We start from the raw sequence: 22,790 nt of genomic DNA on the forward strand, positions 1-22,790 counted from the left end.
GTTAACCGTTGAAAAAATAGATCGTTGTATTTTCGTTTTCAGAAAGGGACTTTATTTGCGAATAATACAGATTTTGTGGCCGGAATTAATCGAAGTTGAAACGCCTCTTGCCGTCGAACCTATAGCCATAGGCCGCCGCGTTCTTGGTGTCCACCAGTGCTGGGTTCCGGTGCTTGAAGAAGCTGCCATGTCCGTGTGCTGGTCGCGATGCGCTATTGGGGATTCCCTCCACCTCGCGGGGATAAAACGCCTCGAACATCCCCTCCGGCGGCAGGCAGCACTCGGCTATTTTGGGATCATTGGGATCGTAGGCAGCCACTCTTCCTGGTCCAAAAAGTACGGCCAATCCGATTACAACCAACAAAGCCTTGAGCAATAGTGCAATTACGCTCATTATCGCACAATTGCACTCACACTCGGGCTGGTAACTTTTACTTTTGGCTGACTGAACCCGTTTAAGCCCGACTTCGTGCGCCGGTGGCTTTTGTGAACTGAAGTGATATTGACCAGACGATGGTGGATATATGAACACATATAGCACCTACATACATACATATTTAGGCATGAAAGCAGTTGCTTAAGTCACCACATGCGAAAATCAGCCGCTCTTTCGCGCCAATCACGAAAACTCTGGCACCGCTGCCCCGAAATACAACCGGCATCTTTGTTTCCATTCCTCCGGCTTTTCGAGATACGTTCGGCAGTTCGAGATACGAATACATACACTACTTATATTTCTTATTAGTTCCCTAGTTGGGCTCTGAAGATTGCCAGTTGCCCTTGGAAAAAGTCTAGACGCAGCGGTCATGGATTCACCTAAGAAAGAAAAAGGATTCCTGGATAAGGCTTCACTGTACGGTAAGATTTTGAAGTTAATAATAGAATTAATAAAATTAAAGGGTCTTCATTTGTGTAAAAGAGCTTATACAGCAACCTTTTCTTAAATATACAAAATCTAAAAGTTTATACGTTGCTTAAATATGTATCTTGATTTGTAAGCCATTTATTTCGGCATGTGAATGTGTTAGAACATACAAGTGTCTGAGTTGGACGATAACTCATATATGTAAAGATGAAATGTATTTCATATCTCAGCTTCCAGGCTGAGACATTCATTTACATTCAAAGAATATATGTAACCTTCTTAAATTGTTTTAAGAGCTTTATCGTTGCTTAGTTGCTTGCGCTTATAATAAGCAAATGTGTGTTCCACTAAAGAAGATGAATAGATGAATATGAATAGCAAGCATAATAATCAGCTTGTCCATTGATTCAGAATTTGTTTTATATTTAAAAAAAAAATTATTTATTTATTTCTGTTGACCTATGATATAAATATAATTTTTCAATTTCATCTATCCCCCGGACCATTCTCTAAAAAGTTATATTCGTACTCGTCGGAAGTTATATAACAGTCGCTAGGTGGAGCCACTTATACACTTGCAGTCGCTTTGCTGCTGTCATATTTCAAATTCCAGTGACGTATAACAGAAGGACTGGGTCATTGACTATAGCATACTCTTTGGCTGTATGTTATTCCTATCTCACAGTAGAAATTCCTTAAAATTATATTACATATATGTATAACTCTTTTGCATGTTTGACGCTTTTGTTGCAAGATATTTAATAACATTCCAAGCCAGTTCAAAATTGGATTTCTTCAAGTCGATTTTATAAGAACCATTTCCTTCAATCTGATCTCGTTTATTGTATTTAAAACATCATTCCATCAACACACTTTGCAGAAATGTAATTATAAGGCTTAACTTGTCTTGTCACGATTCCAAATATTAAAGTTCAATCTTTTTTTTATTTTTATTCAAATGATTTTGTTGCAGCGTGGTTTAATTTTGTGCCATTACCCGAAAACTCTGACCGTTACCCACCGATTTCATTGTCAGCCCCTCCTTCTACGGAAAACGAGTCACAGGACACGAATTCCGATCCAAAAGATGGAGAACACTTGGTCGAGAATGGGATTATTACCCACGATTTGATTGTTAAAAGCAATGTATTCGAGGATCCCGCTATACGCATGGGATTCGTCCGCAAGGTTTTTGGAATCCTTTTGGTGAGCTAGACCTATTAAGTGGAACATTTTATAAGTATGTGTTTCTTGCAGGTCCAATTACTATTCACGTTGGCTGTGATAGCAATATTTTCTTACCACCAACCCACCAAGGACTTCATGCAGGAGAACTTCCTCCTAGTACTTGTCGCCATAATCGTTAACATAATCGTTCTGAGCACAATCGTTTGTGTGGAGAACGTGCGACGAAGGCATCCTGTCAACCTGATTTGCCTGGCTCTGTATACCTTTACCATGTCGGTGCTCCTGGGGACCGCATCGAGCCTAATGGATTCCAACGTGGTAATCTCGGCCGTGGCCATTACCACACTCCTTGTCATCGCTCTGTCCATCTACGCCGTGCAAACCAAATACGATTACACAGCTGCTGGAGGGGTCATATTGACCTTTGTGATAATCCTCCTCGTCCTATCAGTGTGTGGTCTTTGGATGCCCGATTTCGTAGACAGCTTGCCAATAACTTGCCTATGCACCTTTATTGGCTGCTTTTTCTTAATCGCCGATATGCAGTCGATAGTGGGCGGCAATCGTTCGGAACAGTTGGATCCCGAGGAATACGTATTCGCGGCTCTCACTCTGTACGTCGATGTGGTTCGCCTATTCATTTACATCCTTCGGATTTTGGAAAAATTCTATTAGTATAGCTAATCCTAGCCACAGCCCTTAAAAACAACGTATTCCGTTCTTCTTGCTAAGCTTTTGCAGACATAACCACATTCAGCTTTACAAAAAGTTTCAAAAAGTGCCATTTACAAACCAAAAATTTACCTCATATTAACAATTGGCGAAGCCAGAAAAAGAGTGTTACTTGGTATTCGTAATTCAGAATTTTATTAACTTACTTTTTGGCTCGTCTTGTTCTAGGATAGTTACATTACATTTATATTTATATATATATATATATACTGTATATGTTTGTCTACGCGTGAGTAACTATAAAATACAATCACAAAATGTATGCCATTTGATGTTTTTATGTATTTACACTTGGGACAGTTAACTAAACAGGGGCTTTTACACAAATATCGACTCTCGCAGCAAAAACACGGGGACATTAACACAGATTTTCATGTATGTATATTTCATTAAATAAGTAATTAGGGCTGCACTAAATTGTTATAAGTATTGATAAACTGCACATTATTACGCTACGCTTAATTACTGTGCTGTGGTCTGTTCATTTCTGATCTCTTCTTGGACGCCAAGTCATCTGTCTATATCTGCTTAAGTGGGAATCGGCTACCCTTTATCTAATTCACATCAATAACTCTCATTTCCTTCGATATTCCTAGTAATCTCAGTTGGCTCCTTCACCGCCTGAGTGTATCCGCTTGTGTGGTTGTCGGTAGAAAAAGTTATATCAAATGCTTTGGCCACGCTCTCGTCCAGTTCGAATTCTAGGTTTCCCAGCTCAGTCGTCCGTGAAAGGATGGTCGGAGGTCTCGCTGCTGTTGCGCCGCCTGCTCTCCAGTATACGGGTCGCCTGCTCCAGGGTCTCCTTGTAGAATATGTTACGCGGACTGTCGCCGGGCAGCGAATATTCAGAGGTGTCCATTTGGAAAGTGAGGCCCAGCACGATGTTGAAGGCGGACGCATCGTAGCCGTGGCATCCAGAGTATCGGAACATCGGCTTCTTGTTGAACTTGCAGCCATTCGATTGAGCACCTAGTAATATAAAGAAATTATTATTATACGCTTTACTTTGCTACGCTAGGATACACAAAATATATAAGAATGGAAACGAATCTAGCCTCCGACTTTTCCTATGCTACACATCGTCTTCTATATTTAATCAAGAGGTATATGTATAGTCGAGTGCCCCGACTTTTGGGTACCCTTAACATTCTATTACATACTGGTCAATAAATCTAGTATACCCATGTAACTAGGAATAGGGGGATTAAAATTATCGACCACTCAAATATATGAGATATATAGTATATCTATATTTAACTATATTTTATATATATTTAAAGCAACCATTTCTATGAGCATTTAATTGAGCCCTTTTCAACAGAGCCCACAATTCGTAAAAAAGATTACTGTTAATATTGGCTAATCAATATATGTATAATCGAATTATTTTAACATTTTTTTTTTGTGGTAGTATGGGGTGTTTGTGGAAACAAAAATGAAAATGGGGTAAATTAGATAAACGATTAACTGGAAAACTGGCCTTATCAAATAGAATAATATAAATGGGCATTCGGCGGCGGTAGTGTCAGCTCAGTATGATGATGAAATGGACGCGGTATTGGTAGTGGAAAAATCGGAAGCCCCGGGCATCGCTGTGCAATGTGACCTGCTGTTGCCCAACGGTCATTTGCAAAGGACCTATGAATTCGACATAACCGATGTTGGAATCCGACGTCGCCTAGTGCGCCGATTCTACGGCATACTAATCGTAGGTTATTCAGATTCCATTTTAAATTAAAAAAGTAATATAATAAACTCAATATTGCAGCTACAGGTTGCCTGCACCTTGCCCTGCATTGAGTTGTTTCTCAAATATCCTTTGCCCTACAACTTTGTCATGCCATTATCCATGGTTTTCACTGTGTTTCTGTATACGTGTTTCTACGTTTGGAGAGATTGGAGGAGACACGGACCTTTCAACTACTTTGTACTGCTGCTGAGCACATTGATCGGATCCTTCAATAGGAGCGTATATCTACTTAATTTGGTGGAGACACATTGGGTAAGTCAGAACTACTCCATTAAGCCATCACAACGCATTTGGTTAGAGTGAATAAACATGAGATAAAATAACTCAGCTATATTAAGAAAATGTCTGTGCTTGTTAATATATATACTGTTGACTACATCTGTTTTGTATTACAGGTATATATTTATCCAGTCATTCTCATTTTTGAAATCTTGGGCCTAATGCTGTACTCCTCCCAGAATCGTTTTCGGTTTACCCAGATTCGCGGAATTTCCATAATCAGCCTCATCTTTGGGCTGTTCCTCCTCCTGGCCTATCGACTGAACCGGATGATGGAGGTCTTCTCCGCAATGGCCTGCACCGTGGAGGCGTGGTACATAATCTATGATACCCACTACATGCTGTGCGGCCGGCATGGCTACAACATCGGGCCCGAGGAGTTCGTTTTTGCAGCTTGCAACATACACTGCGATCTGCCTAAGGGAATGTGGCGACTGATGAAGATGCTCTTCTTCAGCAAAATTGTCGAGGCCGTTCGCATGTTCCGCGAATGCTTTAGGACCGAGGTTTGCTGATGGCAACTTAGTTGGCTTGAAAATTGTTTATTTTTTCGGTTAAGCACTAGCTGTCAAAATTCTTTAATAAAGCCATTCTATCTCAAAACATGCCCGTACTTTTTCAAGGCCTATCAAAATCAACGCATAGTCCAGCGCTTGTGGCCAAGCAGAAAATGTTGTTCAGGCATGCTCGCAAATATTTTAGAAGGGCCAGGATAAATGCTGGGTCAGAGTACTATAAAGTACCCCCAAAACCAGTGAATGGAAAATTGAAACATCTTGCCATGCCTTTGGTTACTCCTAAAAGGGGCCGGAACTTACGAGATTCGAATATTCCGAAGTGGAGGAGCTTCAAGATTTACATCAGGGAACTTACACAGATGTATACTCCTAAGAAGAGTGAGTTGAAAAATTTTAAATCAAAGGAAATTGCCCCTAGAGCGAGCGGAAAACAATTCATTGACCCAAGGACTCAAAACTCAATTAAAATCGAAAAATACAAGATCAAGCCCCCAATGAGTCTTCCTGTACCTACAGCAACAAGCTCAAAAGTACCTGCCGTGGGTCTTTTTCATGGACTAATTAGCAGGTTCGTCTTTACCCAAAAGCGAACCAAAAAACTTAAGAAAAGAAGTCAACTTAATAATTTGCAGCCTAAAAAAACGTATAAAAGGAGCATCATTAACAAATCAAAAGTCTTCAAATTACCTCCACAACATCAAAAACGAAGGAAAAATGAAGTAGATAATAATCTAAAAGAAGTTGTTTCAGTTATGCAGGAGCTGGGCGAGTTTAAAGGTATAAAGACTCCCAAAAAGGTGACGGAGAGAAGGCATCGAACTATTTTAAGGAAGTTTTCCCGAAACGCCCTTAACTTGCAAACCGCGCATAAAAATCTGTCAAAGTACAAGATTTCAACAGGAGAAATACAACGCTATACAACATATCCTGAACCATCGAAGACACCAGCAAAGAGAATCAAAACCAACGAATTTAAGAAAGAAAGTCAACTTAATCTCAAACCTAACAAAACGTATAAGAGGAGCATCGTTAACAAATCTAAACTCTCCAAATTATCCGTACAACATCAAAAACGAAGGAAAAGTGAAGTGTCAAATAAACTGAAAGAAGTTGTTTCAGTTATGCAGGAGCTGGACGATTTTAAAGATATAAAGACTCCCAAAAGGCAGGAGGAGAAAATGAACCGAACTATTTTAAAGAAGTTTTCCGGAAGCGCCATTAGTTTGCAAGCCGCTTTTGCAGATCTATTAAAATACACGGTTCCAACTAAAAAATCACAACGCGATTCGAAGACAACAGCAAAAAGAATTAGAAACAACGAATATAAGATGACCAAATCCTCTGGGAACAAAGGATTTGATTTTAAGCTAGGCAAAGGACTAAAAATCCACGACTATGGTTTCAAGAATCTCAAGAGGGCAGTTTCCAAGCAAGATACTATCAATGATTCCAAATCACACACACCAAGGGAGGCAGAAATTATTTCTAACCGCAAAGCCTTCCGTACCATGGACACGAATCTGAGGAATTTCACTAGACAAACTGCTACTAACATCTTTATTAACGTTGACAGGCTCAGCGACAAGAAAGTTGGCTCAAAGTTAGAACTTTTGGAGCAACTAAATAGATTAGAGATTTTAAAACACGGCATTAGCGACAATTTTGAGTACTTTGAGGAATCTGTTTCGCCGTTGGGCTATGAGGTTTCTGAAAAATTAAATAGAACATTTGCGTCGATCAAAAGAATTAATCAGTCCAGGACGAATGCGGAAATGTTTATTTCAGACGGCAGAGATTCACCCTTGGACTTCTTGACTTACGATGACGATCAAGGCAAGTATGTTCCCTTGGCCGAGGAGAAACCCCAACCACCCAATCGTCGAAGAAAGAAACGATCTAAACAATTTGTCGTTCCCCAAACTGACGCAGGTACCCAGACCGAATGCGAGTGTGAAATTTGCAGTTCGTTGCAAAAATATAAAACTGAAAAAGATTCACCTTTGCTAATCGAAATGGCAATGAAAAGAGATTTTTTGGATCAACGACAATACTACATGGAAAATCTCACGAACAGAAAATTAACAGCACCTGTTTCAGAAAAAAGGCAATCGATCTCTTTAACTAAGCCCAATCGAAGCTTTTATGACGCGCAACACAGAAATCACGAAGATGTAAATTTGTATTCTCATTACCCCAACATCATTTCCGAAACCTTTGAGAACCTTACATCTCCCCTTCCATTTGATAACTACACACGAGAACTATTTAAGGCTTACAAGGCACTCGATGTGACAAAAATGCTATCACAATGCTATCAAACACTTTTTGAAGCCGAGCAACGAACGAACGGAATATTACCAAAAACCTTTGATCCTTAACAGAATCTAGTCAATCAATTAAGATGCACAAATGAGCATTTGACTGCATATAACATGAAATTGGAAATAAGCATTTTCTTTGTTTGAATTAACCAATTGAAAATGAGCTCTGTGTTTAATTCGCCAGGAGTGTCAGGAAATGAACACAGAGTTCATTTTAGATGAATTCATGGAAATTAAAGCTTATTTCTATTACAAATTCACCTATGCCTTGGTAAGCATTATAATCACCAGCCAAAAAGTGAGTATTGTTGACTACTTAGGTTGGGAAATGCCGGTCAAATAAAAATGAATTGTTCGTTAAGAAAGGCAATGTCACGTTTGCCATCAATCCCAATTCAGGTGGTAATTACATAAATTTCCCCGATGTGAGTGCCATCAACGGAATGCCGTGCAAATGACAGTTATTAGTACACGAGCCCAGCCCCGAAGGAGAGATTGGGGGGTGGAGTTTTGACCGTATGTTTGATTGATTTATATTGGGGTCAGGCATACTGACTGAGGAACATTTCTAATGACAGTTTTACATATCCCTAAGCCACCACCACCACCCATCTCACCCGACTCACCGATTGGATCGATGCACTCGAGGGTGAGGCAGCACTTCAGCCAGGGAAGCATGATCTTCTCGGTCACCAAGGAGCTGTCCGAGAAGAAGACAGCATCCAGGTCGACCATCCGAAGAAAGTTAAACTCCTCAGCTTTCGACTCGAAGTAGTCGAACATTTTTGGATGCGTCAGGGAGGAGACCGCCGTCGCCGTGTTCCATCCGAGGACTCCAGCGGACTTGACTGCAGATTTTCTCACTCCTGGATTCATAACGATGCTCTGCAGACTCCGCAGCTGGGCGGAACCTCCGCGCACACGCATACTGTTTTCCAAGAAGAGAACCGATCGGGAACGCATAAGACCGTCCTTGATTACAATGGGGCGGTAGGCGTGCGTCCGCTGATCGGCGACGAAGGAGGGAAACTCCGACAGATCATAGGTGATCACCGAGCATCGGCTGTTATTGCAGTAGGCGCCCAAGTCCCGTAGTTGCTCCTCGGAAACGCCCAAATCGTAGATTAGCAGGTACTCGCTGGGAAGCTTGGCGGCAATATTCTGGGCCAGCAGGATGGCCGATGCGGCCTGCCCCTCCAGCACGTAGCTGACGATTGTGAAGTTGCTCTTCGTACCGTTGTACGGCGTCGTGATCCGCTTCCGCTGGCCCTTTTGATCTCCCGCCTGACTTCCGAAGGTAACAGCATCCTGTGGACGCCGCAGTCCTCGCAATTCACTGAGTTCCAGTTCCGCTTTTGTAGCCGGCGCTGAAAAATCTGTCTTTGGCAGTTGCTGACCTGGTGACCCGTTGTCCACCACATTTTGCTGATCCAGCTGCTGCTGTTGGCCTGCAGCGTCATTTGACGAGGTGAAGCCCAGAAGAAGTAAATACTTTGGGTCTATTTCGAGCTTTTTGCGTTCCAAGCCAACGCGGAGGTTCTCCTGCAAGAAATAATTAAATTTCCATTAAATTAATATTTTTGGTTTATCCAAGAAGTAAACAAGACATTTATAATTTAAGTTTCGACATACGGTTTACAAAACCCACTCTTAGAGAATTATTAATGTCAGGTCAGACGGCGTTAATGGTCAAACAATATGGCCAGAATTTGCCTCGTCATAGGAACCATTCCGAAACACACATGTGAGAAATATTTCCATTATGGCGCTCTAGCACACTTCCTCTGTTCCGCCGAAACCAGCCCAAACAAATGCCCAAACACAACCCAAAAATCAAATGAGCCGCACAATGGAACCCTCTCGTGCCGTTGTCAAATTCTTGTCTATTATTTGCTTAGACTGTGGCCAGAGTAAAGCGTGCCGCATTCTCTGCCCCACCCCCCAGGCACTGCCCCTCCTCCGGCAGCCAAAAAAAACCGGTGTCAGGTGTGTCCCACTGCGGACAGGTGAAAGGGCCGAAGGGGAGAAGCAATGGAATTAACCTGCGGCAAAAAGGCAGCCGCCAAAGTTGCAGGCTAGGCGCCAAACCCAAATCGCATGACAAACTTGCTCTGCCGATAGCAACCACTACACTTGTATGGCAGTACACTCAAAACAAAAGTGGTGTTTTGTTCATATTAAATATGGATATTACGATATAGTGTGCTGATTTATAGATTAATTTTTCAATAAATTAAATCAAACATAAAAAGACGATCTCTTACATTTACAATTCTATACTAGTTACTAGTAGAGTTCTTGATCAGGATGACTAGCCGAGTTGTTCTGGCAATGTCCGTCTGTCCGTTCGTCTGACTGTCCGTCCGTATAAACGTCGGGAGAGATCTCGCAAAATTTAAAAGTTAACCTTTCTTGTTTTCTTTCACCCATATATTTTGGGGTTGCAAACTTTTATCGAGTTCTTATATTCCTACTAGCGAAATGGAGGATATCTAATAGCTGCATATTATAAATTTCTTAATGAGCCCTTTTTTTTTTTGAGTGTGCGGTGGTACAATGACGGTGATTGTGCACGTTTTTACTCCTGAACTTTCCTCGAAAGGCACTCTCCTTCTGTTTTGTTAACGAAAAACGAAAGATACTAGCTGACGTCCGTTGCTCGGTCGCAATTGAAACCGATCAGCTGCAAGGCCTCCTCGCCCAAGGACATTCGAATCAAGCAACTCTGTCCGTGCGGCACTGCGCTTATATAACGAGCATATTGATTTTGTGCCATTCGGTGTTGTGCACTGTGCAGCGCAGTGAAGCCACCGGGGGATGTTAATTTTACCATTTTTCAAATTTCACTGAGTTCAATGTCAGGACCTTGTTTCATCCAAACATCAGTTGACGCCTACATATAAACAGAGAAATATACAACTCTTCCGAGAAACATAATATACCAGCTAAGATGGAGGATATTTCGCACGAGGAACGAGTCCTGATCCTTGACACCTTCCGCATTTTGGACAAGGACAACGAGGGCGCCATAACTTCTAAAGAGATGGCGGTGGTGATTCGCGCCCTGGGTCGCCAGCCCAACGACGCCGAGGTTCAGTCCATGATCAATGAGGTGGATTCGGAGGGAAACGGATCCATCGTGGCTACGGAGTTCTGCAATGTGATTCTGCGCAAGATGCGCGACACCAACCACGAGGACGAGCTGCGCGAAGCTTTCCGAATTTTCGACAAGGATAACAATGGCTACATCACCACCACCGAGCTAAAAAATGTGTTCACGTCGCTGGGCGTGAAGCTTAGCGACGACGAGTTGGAAGAAATGGTACGCGAGTACGACTCGGATCAGGACAATCACATAAATTACGAAGAGTTCGTCAACATGATGACAATGCGATAGCCTCCATGTGAGTACTCGAATAGAAGGCTAGCTCGATTTCGATCCAACAAAAAGTAGGCGTTCTGTCTGTGTTCAGTTCAAATTCTTTATGTTCATTGTTAAAGGAGCTTACACTAACAAAAGCACAACATAAAACATTAGTCCAATACAAAAAAAAAAAAAAAAAAAAAAAAAACTTTTGAAACAATGAGCGGCAGCTTGACCGATGCCCAGATTGAAGAAATCCGAGAAGCATTCAGTGTGTATGACAAGGAACGGTCCGGATGGGTTTCCGTCCAACAGCTCGGCGGAGTAATGCGGGCCCTTGGAGAGAGTCTCACCGAGGCGGAGATCTACGACCTGGCCAACGAATGTGACGTGGACTTCGGTGGACAGGTACAGTTCAAGGACTTTCTATACGTGATGAGCAAACGGCTGGAGGAGCAGAACAGTCTGGTCTGCCTAAAGCAGGCCTTCAAGATCTTCGATCGCAACGAAGTGAACAGCTTTACGATTAACGAGATCAGAATGGTGATGACCAACCTGGGCGAGAAGATGTCCGAAGAGGACTTGCGCGAGTTGTTCCAGGACATTGATCAGGACAAAGATGGAAAGATCTCCTTCAACGACTTTGTTACTGCCATGCGAAGCTAGGAATTCCAAATTGTAGGCACAAATTAACCACGAACCCCTTTCGAAAGAGCCCAACCCAGTCGCGTTTTCCCTACGCCTAGGCGGCACCACTTGAAATTCCCACCAAATTCCTTTGGCTCACTCAGCGCAGCGCCAGAAAGTCGGCAGTTAAAACCTTGTCCCGAGAAGTCCACTTGTGTGTGTGTCCATGTGGCACGGCGCGTGACTCCGAAACGGTCGCATGTGCCTAATGGCCGCTGGGGAGTGCCAGGATATTCGAAAGGGTGATGGCGATGGGCAAGAGCAATCATAAAAACGAGCCACGCTGATTATTTAAATATGCCAATTTAAATATTTGACCATGTGCTGGACTGGACTGGACTCGCTGGTTCCCTTTTCGTCTGACCAAGTTTACAAGTGGCATGATTTTGGGTTCAAGTCTTATCGCACCTTGCTCTTTAAATTACCTTGTTATCTATTGGCAACCTTAATACGCATACAACATACATTGTCCATGACTCATTCGGCAATTATAAAAAGCACGCCTTGCCAATAAAATATTGTCAAGTGACTAATAATTTGTAGGGGGGAAAGGTTTATAAATTTAAATGCGCCTTCGGCCCAATCAAAAGAAAATCATGTTTAGTCTTTTAGAGAAAGAATGAATGATGTTGAGTTCAGAGAAATGTTTCGTGTGATGTAGTATAGGTATAGAATTACCTGGAAAGATTTCACAAATGATTAATTCTTCTTCGTTGCCAATGCCTATTTGTAAGAGGGAAGCACCCACAATAAACCTAAAAATACTTAGTTATAGCTCAATTAAAAAATGAATACATCAGCTTCTTTACTTAACATCCAATCCATAGCCCCCACAGCAAGAAAATTAGTCGAATTACAGCAGCAAACCCACGGACTTATTAACGTTAATCAAAAGTCGAGAGGTCAGTCCGACGTTCATATGCTTCTAGCGCCTCATATGGATAATTTAAATGGGTTATCGTTCAGCTACAGTTTAATTGCATTGCTCTGCATGTGAGTGGCGGCGCGACATTGAACCGATGGCTATAGGCAATCAATAGCGCCTGTTTGCTCCTCACACAGGTAAATATGAAATACGAGTAATCGCTGTGCAAGCGCATTGATAAAGTCCGCGCTCCTCGCTGTAATTTAAGTCATTGATTAGTGTCGTCCATTAAGAAAGTTGACACAAATTGGGCAAATGGGGCAGCATTATAATTTGAAATTAGAAAGAAAAAAATGGAAAACATTCAGCTTATTTCCGAGAAATACTCTATAATTGGCTAATTTACTAAATAAATTTCTGCTTGACTTATATAGCAGTTCCGTATACCCACAGTTTTGATTCGAATTGTTGTATTCAATCCCAACGCACCTGTTTGATTCCCACGAAGCGAGCCCTCGCAATAAGAACCAAAAGGGTGGGATTTAGCTACTTCCGCATGAAAATTTGATACTACTTTTAGGTGGACTCTGGACATAGGCACGCTTTAAAAATATATAGTTTATAATAGAATAGCTAATGGAAAACACCCTAGCTGTGCTATGAATATGTCTTAGTCACAGAAATAATTGTGCACTCACTGGAAGTGTTCGACATGCATCAAGTGCTGGCAGTCGAACAGTCAATCACTTTAATGGTAAATCTATATGCTTGCCTATATTAGTATGATGTGGAAATTTAATCAAACACATATCGTAGTTCGAGTTAAATATGTGTAGATGTAGCAGTACTGGTGCACAAACCAGTTGGGTAAAGAATGCATTTCAACAAACGAACGAACAATGCCTTAGATTTTGATGCAATTGTGGGAACTGGTTTACAGACAATTTAGCTTCATATGCGTTGAATTCACTTTTCGGGTGGAGAAGATACGTTGATCCCTATCAAAACAGTGGTATTACTAATTAATGCTTCCATTATCTCAGTTTGTCATGATAGCAACATCGTAGGTTTCTGTTTACCTCGCTGAGATAACAGCCAGTTGTAAACTTTGAAGCAGAGACTCTGATTTACGGCTTTATTAAAATTGCTTTTATGATGAGTACGCGATAGGAAATGAACACCTTCTTTGCTTGGCTAAACATGCAATGCAAAGCGATGATTTATAGCCATCTTGCTATGCAATCTATAAAATTTTCCCAAGACGCAAGAAATCCTTCAGCGACGAGGTCTCGTGGTTAACCGCAGTTCCCTCCGGTTACCCAATAGCTCAACGGGCTGTGCAACCGGACTCCGGCCGGAATCTAATTAGTGTAAACAGAAAACGCTCTGGCAGGCGAAACGTAAACACAGCCAGCACTGGCCTCGAGTTTTTGTTTGCCAGAGCACCGCCAAAAGTGTTCCGAAATGAACCCGACCCTGGTCAACAGCCGCCCCTTTGCCCACTCTGCCTTCCAGACGCTTATGTGAGTGATGCTGATGACTTTCATTTGGCTGCCGGCTGTTTGAGTTGGCCATATGTGCCAGACAGCCTGGCGTATCTAGCTTTCGAAAAGACCCGCCCACCCAGCAGGACGTGCTTCAATTTGGCAAAGAGCACAGAGTGAGCGGAAAATAAGCTACTCGAGTGGTTAGAGCAATTGCCAGAAAAGTCCTGTCCTAGCAGTCTGTGTACATAGGCACTTGACTAAATGCTGATAGTGGAACCCACATATGAATCATGGCTGGCGTGCTTGTAAAACAATTAGATTCGCATTAATATTATTCAAGCTACACTCCGGCGATAAGTTCAAGCGCTTCGAATCAAAGAAACAACAAATGACAAACGGTGCAGTGGGGTTTCAGTTTTCCCGATTTATCTTTGACAGTTTCAACGCACCAGCGCCAGATACGAACAGATAATTGTTATTTAATACCCTTATCTAAGTCATTCAGCATAATTTGGGGCGCGGAGTGTCTGTATCAGAGGGTCGCCCGGCACTCAAGACCCCCAAACGTGAGTCAACTTACCTGGAACTCTTTGAACTGCTGGTGCGTCTGGACAACGATGTTCTTGAATGAGTCGTTCGGCTCTCCGGCTGGACCAAATGCGATGAAGACGATCGTGGCGATTATCACTCCGATCAGTATCAGGATCAGGTGTTTCGTGCGCATGGCCGCTAAAATTGACTTCGACTTCGCCTTGTAGCCAATTTTGCGGGCAAAGATGCGCTTCAGCGTGAGTGAGGCCTCCAGTCTGAAGGCTTTTGGCTTTCCCTTTTAGCCGAGTGGCAAGTTGGTCTATTACACAGCGTTTGGCACTAGACCATCATCGTTCGCTCCTATGACTTGCTACGCAATTGGTTTGTTAAGCCTTTATTTGTTTATCCCGTCTTCATCATTGTGGCTGCAGTTTTCCGTTGTTAACATTATTGGTTGTCCTGTTAATGAAAAGAGGAACATGCGACCTAGAATTATTAGTTTTTCGTACGTTTGGTATTGGTTACTTTAAGTAAAGTCAGTTTCATTCATCATGCTCCCAATTTAATTATTTTTTCTGAGGATTTGTTATCCTTCTACATGTGAAGAAATACATACAAATACATATATTATTTTAAATATTCTATACTGTCGAATTTTGCCTACTTTAAGTATACAAAGATTTATTCTGCTCGCTCCGAATAAACACTTATTTGTGAGGATTTATTATTTTTCCATATATGAGGAATTATAAACAAATATAATATTCAAAAAATTCCGTGGTTTTGATTATTTGCATACTTCCTATAAACTTTTATTTGGGAGGGGTTCAAGAATTCTAATCAATACGAATACTCCCTATTTAATCTGTTAATGAAAATGAGTCCAATTAGGACAAAAGTTAACTTTAAAAAATTGTACAGTAATCCCCCAAAACTTACAAAGACCAAATTACACAGCAAAGTCGAGTGCATTTGGTTTGCATTGGTAGGTAAGTGCAAATGGTTGGTAATTGAATACACTCCACAAAGTATGCTAATTGCGTATCGAACCTATACGAAAAAACTACAGGTACAATTTGATATACGTAATTTTTTCATTTATGCAAAAGTATTGGAATGACGATTTTGAGCTACACTTATTCGTTTTACAATATTTCCTCTTTTTGGTGTATATACATATTGCAATTTTACTTTACAACTTGTTACAATTTCTTTCAGTGTACTTGTTATTAAATGTAATGCACACTTGATTTCTATATATCCTTGAAATGTGAAGAAGATGGAAAACAACGATTTTGATAACAGCCAAACGTTCTCTACGAAAACAATCAGCTTTCAGAAACCGTAGCATCCCTGATCTGGGGTACGAATAACTGCACCTGCTGACACCCCATCGGCTTGATGGGGTTAAATTCTTGGCGCAGGGCCAGAAAACGAGATGACGAGGGCAAGGTGAGGGCAACATAGCGATGTACGTACATATGTATGGATGCACACGTGTACGTACATGAAAATATTACAACGATGCGACAATGATGTGCAATGTGCGTCGACTTACAGTTTTTAATGGGGCGCTCATCAAAGGGCAGCGGTTATTTACAGTGCCTTTTGTTGTTCGCCGCGTGCAATTGTTGTTGCTGCAGACTGGGGTGGTGACATGGAGAAATTAACGGCGCAGCCTCCATTAAACTTTTCTGATAAGCTCACTCAACGCACTCACTCATACTGATGCACAGAACGACTTGTTGTTGGTCATACACTTTTACATAATTTACAGTTTCTGCGGCTTGCGGATTCTACTTTCGGTTTCTCCTTCGCAACGGTAAATAAGACATGCTAATCACGACGAGCAGCGCGGACAACAAACAAAACACTTGAATTCGCAGTTCAAAAGAAGACTTCTCGAGCGCTCGTCGTAGATATTAGGGAACTGCGTTTTCCGTATTCACCAGCACTCTAAAGTGGACACGATGCATATGCCAGAGGCAACTAATTTTCACAGGACGAAATAATGCGGAAAAGCTAGCAAACTGCACCAGAATCGGTAACGCCGTGCGCGCTTTTAGCTCGCTGAAAGTTTTTTATGCAAATTCGTTGGGCGATAGAGGTGGGAAAGCGGGCTGCAAGAACATCGATGACGTGTGAAGCGATGTTTTTAATGCCAATCGAATAGTCGGGAGGCTGTGAACTTATTCCGTGTTTTCAAGTTCCGCAAAATTCCGAAAAGAAATTTAAACTTGATATTTTTCTATATTTATTATATGAATTTATCTGAATATTCTGGGTTGAAATAGTATCGCGTTTTTCGACGAAAACTTTGATGTCAATATACCATTTTTAAGATTTGTAGTCGACTATCGAAATTGCGGACTCAGCGAATGGTTGCAAACTCGACTATGAAAAACGATGTTCATACGAACATAGGAAAGTAATGTTTTGATGTACAAATATTTAATATTTATTTGTTAAAAATGTTGGTTGTAAGAGAAAAACTCGAAAAAGGTTTGGAATTGTTAAAGAAATATGAATGGCTGTTGGATGCCTATGTACTGGTAAGTTAGCTTCGTTAAAATATAAGCTTTGTTGATGCAATATTTGTGCGGCTTAATGAAGTTATAGTGTTTATCCCACCAAATTAATATTGAGCAATTGACGTTGAGTAATGCTGGAGGAGATTGGTTGTGGCTAAACCTATTGGTGCGCCTCCTGGCGGTGCCCTCCGCCACACTGAATGTTATCTTTGTTTCGTGGGCACCATATAACATATAACATATCATATAACCATAATTGGGCTTCCTACTGCGAGGTGTGTTCCTTGAATACCTCATGTTGACCATGTATTTTCGACTCCTTTGCTTTGCGCGCTCCTTATTGCGGTTTTTATTTCTAAGACTTTCATACTAGACTGATGATATAATTCTTATTTACAGGACTTCTTCATAGACGATCATTGGAGTAAACTTCCAGGGAATTGGCAGAAGCACTTAGAAAGCATTCCTCTGGAGAACCTTGGAGAGTTGCTTCAAAATGAGAATCATAATACCCAGCTGGCATGGCCATTGGAGCTGAAGAACCTGCAAGAGGAGCTTAGGAAATTCTGCGTCAGCCGTGTACCAAAGCACCCGCCTGATGTTGGTAAAATCCCGTCAGTATTTGAACCAAAATCAGTTTAAAATATCTTTCTCTACTTAGAACTCCCATCCTTGCTCACTTCTTGATCACCCAAAGCTGAAATACGTGTTCCTAAAGCGGGTTAAGCCAAAGAAGCACCATGAAATCATTCGAATGGCCGAAATCTGTGCCCTGAGTCAACAAAAAACTCCTGTGGACTTTATTGTCGACTTTGGGGCTGGTGTCGGTCACCTGGCACGTGTTTTGGGCTACGGGTATGGATTACGAGTGTGCTGCTATGAGATGCAACCCGATCTCAATCAGCAAGCAAGGGAAATTGACTTAAAGCTGGAGTCCATGGCAACAAAACACCTGTCACAGGATGAAACCAGACACTTTCAGCGACCAGTACACCTTACACATCGCTTGGAGAGCAGCACTACGCCAGAGCAGTTCCTATCCATTATTCGGCAGGCCCTGCAGCTAACAGACGACAATTTTCGATTTGGTGTGATTGGCCTGCATCCCTGTGGCAATCTGGGACCGACACTGATGCGCATGTTTCTCGGCTGTCCACAGGCCAAGTTCCTCAATTTTGTGGGCTGTTGCTACCAGAAGATGACCACCCAGGCTACCCATCCCAGGGAGCAAGTGCATGGGTACCCGTTAAGCAGTGTAATCAAAGATAAAAACGGATGCCAACTCAGCTACGAGGCCCGTGAGATCTCCTGCCACGCCATGGAAGTGTATCACGATCGTCTGCGGATGGGGGACTACCAACATCTCCGCATACACTCCCTAAGAGCCGCCGCCGAGCGAATAATAGTGCATCAGTTTCCAGAGCTTCGGCACTGTGCGCTGCGAAATGTAAAGTACTCACCCGGCATGACGTTTCACCAGTAAGAAGACCAATTCCAAAGACATATATACAAGTCTAGAGCCATTTTTGCAGATATTTCCAGAAAGCCGTACAGGGTACTCGCTTTGAAGGTCTGGATAGCCGAACTCTAAGTAACCAGCAGACGGAAACAGATTTGGCCAACTGGCAACGGATAGTTTCATTCTACACACTTCGATTAATGATGGCTCCGCTGGTGGAGAGCATTATTCTTTACGATCGCTGCTTGTTTCTAATGGAAAATGGTATAAATCATTTTTTTAGCACAAATTTTATTAGGTACTCAAAACATTTATCTTGCAGACTGCCAAGTACAGATAGAGGCCATATTCGATCCGCGCCTCTCGCCTAGAAACCACATCACCAGGGCCGTGAAACCCTAACTTTAGTGGGGCAGAATTACCCTAATCTAACCATATATCACGCACAAGCGACGTACCCGCCTGATCCTTATCCTTTAACGCTATAAAATGTAACCACAACATTGCCTTTTGCGATTACGTGTGTTTATTTTTAAAAAGATAAAGTTATATATCGTTGAACGTACAAAATGCTTGCTGCATAATATCATTGTGCTTACTTGTAGTAGCCCTTCTCGGCCGCCGCCTCCACGATGGTACGAATGGCAGTGAAGGCTTCGCTGGCCGTGGGCTGGATCTCCACGGCGGGCAGAATGAACAAGTCCTGGCTGTCTGGCGGACCACGCAGCTCGAAGGTGTAGGCAATCGGAATACCCGCCTCTGAATGCGCCCAATCCATGCTGCCGCCGCTCGAAGGGTAGATCGTCTCAAACAGACTACCACTCACGTAATCCCTACCGCTCTCCGCCTTGATTGCTGCCGATGCCTTCTTGCCGAACTCCTGCAGGTCATCGTAGTTGGACACCCGCTCCTTGGTGTAACCATATGGGAACATTAGCATTTGAGAGTAGGAGTGAAGAGCGATGTATGTCTTTATTTGCTCTTTGTCCGCATTTGCGCGTATGAAATCTATCAAGCGCTTGGTTTCCAGTTCGCTTCCAGCGGAGGGTCCTGCATAATCGTAGCGGGTGGGATCGCTGCTGGATCCCGTCGAGTTCCAGTGGTCGGGGTAGTTCCTGTTCAGATCCACGCCGCGGCAGGTGCCAAACAGCTGACGGTTCTTGCGCCACATTCGGTCGTGCTCGAATGTGTACTTGTAGCCATCGGGATTCACAGAGGGGAAGATAATCCAGTTGTAGTTCTGGGCCAGTTGTTGCACCTTCGGATCCTGGGAGGTCAGAAGCTGGTTGATGATGTAAGTGGCCGCGGCTGGGGAAATCCACTCCCTGGCATGAATTCCACTCTCAATGAAGATGGCCTTGTTATTAGCATTGCTGGTCAGCTTTACGCCCTTGATTGCGTTGCCCTGGGTGCTGCTGCCCATATCCAGTACGGTCACGCGATTTGGGTACTTCTCGGCCATTTTGTGCAGCCACTCGTAGATGGTCTTCAGGTGGAAGAAGTGCTGCCAGTCGAGCTGAGAGGCATCAATGCTTTCCGGTTGAACTTCGGCCAGATTGCGGTCGATCTTCTCCTGAAAGTTGTAGGTCTGACAAGGAAAGTCTTGTTTAGTTTTTAATTTATTGATTACTATATCTAGAAACTCACTAACACTCTATGCTTGACCTTGTAGGTCTTCAGCAGATCAGCGATATCTGCCACGCGATGGGCCGCTACCAGAATGGACAACTTCTGGCCAATCTCGCGAGCATGGCCGATGAATGTGAGGCTGTCGCTCTGCTCCTCCAGCTTCTGGAAAAGTTCTATCTGCTCTTGGTTCTCGAACTCCACGTTGTAAATGCGGTAGTTGTCGTAGCGCGCCTGGTCCGGAGGATTTCCGCGGCAGCCGGAGTCCCCAGCCACCGGGCATATTCCACTGTCCAAGTTAGTACCGCTCGCTGCCATCGCAACACACAGAATGACTAACCATTGTGTTCCGATCCACGCTGCTGGCATATTTATAATTTTATTTCGGGCGAGAGGCGGCGAGAACAGCGGAGAGCTAGTTATTGCTATCGCTATCAGCCGAGTCCACATCCACAGAAGGGACGTCCAGCGGGAAGGGCTGGAAAACCTGAAATTCGTTTACAGCTGTGCGACTAATCCAGGGTTTCAGGCGATCCACTTTCGGAGAGACATATGCGTTATGACCGTCATAAAACAGTTCCGCGAAAATTATCCTATTTCTATCGTATTTCGTTTGGTAATTACGATAATATTTAGGTCTGGATTATAGAGAACGTTCTCCAAACATTACCTTCACTATGTACATACATACATATGTAAAACGTTCTTTTTGGTATTTTTACATATAGTATACAACTACATGTAAGTATACAACTAAAATTAATGGAATTTATAACTTGGACTTAAATTCTTTTAATATAATTTCTTTATAAACTGTTCATAAAATATCAATATTAGTATACATCTTGGTATGGATATGTAGTTAAGGTCTGAAGAAATTCAATCGCATCGTCAGTTTTATTAAAATGAATGTTAAGACTCGCAAAATCGAAAACATTCCAAACTTAACTACTTTTTCTTGCCCCTGCCCAAGGTGAGAGTGTGCGAACCATTAGCCATCTGGAGCCTACGGCGCTGCAGCTCCTGGCAATCCTCCTCCAGCTGCCGACGGGCCTCCTCCAGTTGGGCCTTCTCCTCCAAATGCTCCCGCTTTAGCCGGTCGAACTTGGTGTGCAATTCCTTCTCGTTGTCCTTCAGCTCGTTCTCCTTCTGCTTAACCCGCTGAACGAACATTTGGCGCACTTCCTCCTCCTTGGCCTGCAGGCAAGCCAGATGGTCGGATCGCTTCGACTCGAAGGTCTGCTGGAAGGACACCGGCTGGTTGTTGCTGTCCACGTCCACAAAGCCCATTTGTTGTAGGCGCCGCTGGCGGAAGAGCTCATAGTGGCGTGTGTGAGTCAGTTCGCGCAGATCCTCCATGTTAGTGCGAATGAGCATCTCGCGCAGCTTCACAAAGTCGCAGTGCGCCTCGTTTTCTATGTGCACCGCTCCCCAGGGATATTGGCGGGCACGAACCTGCTTTCCGGCCATCTTTACGAACTCCGTACTGCCAACAACGGCAAAGGGTAGATGGCTGTTCATCGCAGCATTGGTTTCGGAAACTGTTTCGTCGTCCATGGGAAACTGGTAGATGCTCACATTGTTCCGCCGTAGTTCGTCCATTATGCGTTCCTTAAACCCTGACAGCTCCGACTTGGAGATGGTGTCGGCCTTTGCGATCACGGGAATGATGTTCACCCGAGTGTCAAGCTGCTTCATGCACACCAAATCCATAGCTTTCAGACCATGACCCGTGGGACATATGAAGTACAGGCAGGCGTGAACGCGTCCATCATGAGCACTGGCCATCGCCCGCTGGATCTTGAGCTCTTCCTGCAAATACGCTTCGAACTGGCTGTCCACGTACTCCACCAAAGCCTTGTAGCTGTCCGCTTTATTAACCTGGTCGCCGTATCCGATCGTGTCACAGACGGTCAGCTTCAGGCGCACATTGCTCTCCTGCAGCTCGTATGTATTTGCCTTCAGCTTCACATTGGGCAGGCTGTGCGGGCTCGGTGTGGATCCAAAGCTGGTATTGAACAGTGTGTCCATGAGAGTGGATTTTCCGAGAGCGGTCTCGCCGATGCACAGGATGTTGAAGCTAAAGCCGTTCTGGACGCTCTTGTTGACCAGCTGGTCCGGTAGGGTGTCGAACCCCACGTGTCCGCCAAGTTGAAGGAGCCTGGGGGCTTTGGTCGCCACCTCCTGCGTCTTCTTTTCAGTCAATAAATGAACCATTTCGTCAATGCTTCCGTTAGAACAATGCCACGACCCAGCAGCAGGCGCCACTCTTTATACCCGGAAAAATCGTATGTGCAGCCTGTGTAAGCCCTAGTCCTTTTTCTTAATAAAGCATTTGGATTTTCCTGCATCTGGTGGCGTACCGAGAATTAAACTGCATTTAACAGTTTTCTACCTGTGGTTCCTTTTACCTGCAGCCTTGACGATTTTGAATGCGGTAGCGCCGCATTTGTCAGTTGTCAGACAGTTCGGCCCGACTATATCGATTAAAGTAGCTAACTAACTTTTATCAATTGCAATTAAACGATGGATTATTCGATTGACATGAATTTTATTTATCAGAAAGGTAGTCTTGTGACAGTACATT

General features: G+C 43.2%; 10 protein-coding genes across 13 annotated transcripts; 6 read left to right on the top strand and 4 right to left on the bottom strand.

Annotated features, from left to right (window-relative positions):
- Positions 1–29: 29 nt before the first annotated feature.
- LOC6608082 lies at positions 30–488 on the bottom strand. Its single transcript, XM_002032794.2, has one exon. The coding sequence runs from the start codon at positions 392–394 to the stop codon at positions 86–88; it is 309 nt and encodes a 102-aa protein (XP_002032830.1). The 5' UTR covers positions 395–488; the 3' UTR covers positions 30–85.
- Positions 489–565: 77 nt separating this feature from the next.
- On the top strand, positions 566–3,047 carry LOC6608083 (protein lifeguard 1). The gene is made up of 3 exons (XM_032715737.1): positions 566–858; positions 1,839–2,071; positions 2,123–3,047. The coding sequence occupies exons 1-3, from the start codon at positions 807–809 to the stop codon at positions 2,726–2,728; spliced, it is 891 nt and encodes a 296-aa protein (XP_032571628.1). The 5' UTR covers positions 566–806; the 3' UTR covers positions 2,729–3,047.
- A 96-nt stretch (positions 3,048–3,143) lies between these two features.
- On the bottom strand, positions 3,144–16,686 carry LOC6608084. Of its 2 annotated transcripts, XR_004361427.1 has the most exons (5): positions 16,146–16,686; positions 14,637–15,046; positions 12,514–12,825; positions 12,383–12,459; positions 9,108–9,195 (listed from the first exon to the last, which is right to left on the bottom strand). XR_004361427.1 is itself a non-coding variant. In XM_002032796.2 (4 exons), the coding sequence occupies exons 2-4, from the start codon at positions 14,778–14,780 to the stop codon at positions 3,501–3,503; spliced, it is 1,314 nt and encodes a 437-aa protein (XP_002032832.1). In that variant the 5' UTR covers positions 14,781–15,046; positions 16,146–16,683; the 3' UTR covers positions 3,144–3,500. The 2 variants fall into 2 exon arrangements, 1 of the variants encoding a protein (XP_002032832.1); XM_002032796.2 differs by lacking the exons at positions 12,383–12,459; positions 12,514–12,825 and adding an exon at positions 3,144–3,754 and having other exon boundaries at positions 8,280–9,195; positions 16,146–16,683.
- On the top strand, positions 4,332–5,337 carry LOC6608085 (protein lifeguard 1). Its single transcript, XM_032715739.1, has 3 exons — positions 4,332–4,493; positions 4,554–4,787; positions 4,931–5,337. The coding sequence occupies exons 1-3, from the start codon at positions 4,332–4,334 to the stop codon at positions 5,327–5,329; spliced, it is 795 nt and encodes a 264-aa protein (XP_032571630.1). The 3' UTR covers positions 5,330–5,337.
- Positions 5,527–8,283, top strand: LOC116800483. Its single transcript, XM_032715731.1, has one exon. It carries the CDS (start codon positions 5,596–5,598, stop codon positions 7,708–7,710), a length of 2,115 nt encoding a protein of 704 aa, XP_032571622.1. The 5' UTR covers positions 5,527–5,595; the 3' UTR covers positions 7,711–8,283.
- On the top strand, positions 10,486–11,230 carry LOC6608086 (calmodulin-2/4). Its single transcript, XM_002032798.2, has one exon. The coding sequence runs from the start codon at positions 10,604–10,606 to the stop codon at positions 11,048–11,050; it is 447 nt and encodes a 148-aa protein (XP_002032834.1). The 5' UTR covers positions 10,486–10,603; the 3' UTR covers positions 11,051–11,230.
- LOC6608087 (calmodulin-1) lies at positions 11,078–12,237 on the top strand. The gene has a single exon (XM_002032799.2). It carries the CDS (start codon positions 11,237–11,239, stop codon positions 11,681–11,683), a length of 447 nt encoding a protein of 148 aa, XP_002032835.1. The 5' UTR covers positions 11,078–11,236; the 3' UTR covers positions 11,684–12,237.
- A 295-nt stretch (positions 16,687–16,981) lies between the features above and the next one.
- LOC6608088 (protein RRNAD1) lies at positions 16,982–19,147 on the top strand. Of its 3 annotated transcripts, none has more exons than XM_002032800.2 (5): positions 16,982–17,139; positions 17,518–17,718; positions 17,780–18,597; positions 18,651–18,841; positions 18,900–19,147. In XM_002032800.2, the coding sequence occupies exons 1-5, from the start codon at positions 17,059–17,061 to the stop codon at positions 18,977–18,979; spliced, it is 1,371 nt and encodes a 456-aa protein (XP_002032836.1). In that variant the 5' UTR covers positions 16,982–17,058; the 3' UTR covers positions 18,980–19,147. The 3 variants fall into 3 exon arrangements, with proteins under 3 accessions (XP_002032836.1, XP_032571625.1, XP_032571626.1); XM_032715734.1 differs by lacking the exon at positions 16,982–17,139 and adding an exon at positions 17,304–17,393 and having other exon boundaries at positions 18,900–18,992; XM_032715735.1 differs by lacking the exon at positions 16,982–17,139 and having other exon boundaries at positions 17,630–17,722; positions 18,900–18,992.
- LOC6608089 (zinc carboxypeptidase) lies at positions 19,081–20,779 on the bottom strand. Its single transcript, XM_002032801.2, has 2 exons — positions 20,225–20,779; positions 19,081–20,165 (listed from the first exon to the last, which is right to left on the bottom strand). The coding sequence occupies exons 1-2, from the start codon at positions 20,651–20,653 to the stop codon at positions 19,173–19,175; spliced, it is 1,422 nt and encodes a 473-aa protein (XP_002032837.2). The 5' UTR covers positions 20,654–20,779; the 3' UTR covers positions 19,081–19,172.
- A 302-nt stretch (positions 20,780–21,081) lies between these two features.
- LOC6608090 (septin-2) lies at positions 21,082–22,673 on the bottom strand. Its single transcript, XM_002032802.2, has one exon. It carries the CDS (start codon positions 22,418–22,420, stop codon positions 21,152–21,154), a length of 1,269 nt encoding a protein of 422 aa, XP_002032838.2. The 5' UTR covers positions 22,421–22,673; the 3' UTR covers positions 21,082–21,151.
- Positions 22,674–22,790: the final 117 nt, after the last annotated feature.

Source organism: Drosophila sechellia, chromosome 2R, assembly GCF_004382195.2.
Source record: "Drosophila sechellia strain sech25 chromosome 2R, ASM438219v1, whole genome shotgun sequence".
Classification (NCBI taxonomy): domain Eukaryota; kingdom Metazoa; phylum Arthropoda; class Insecta; order Diptera; family Drosophilidae; genus Drosophila; species Drosophila sechellia.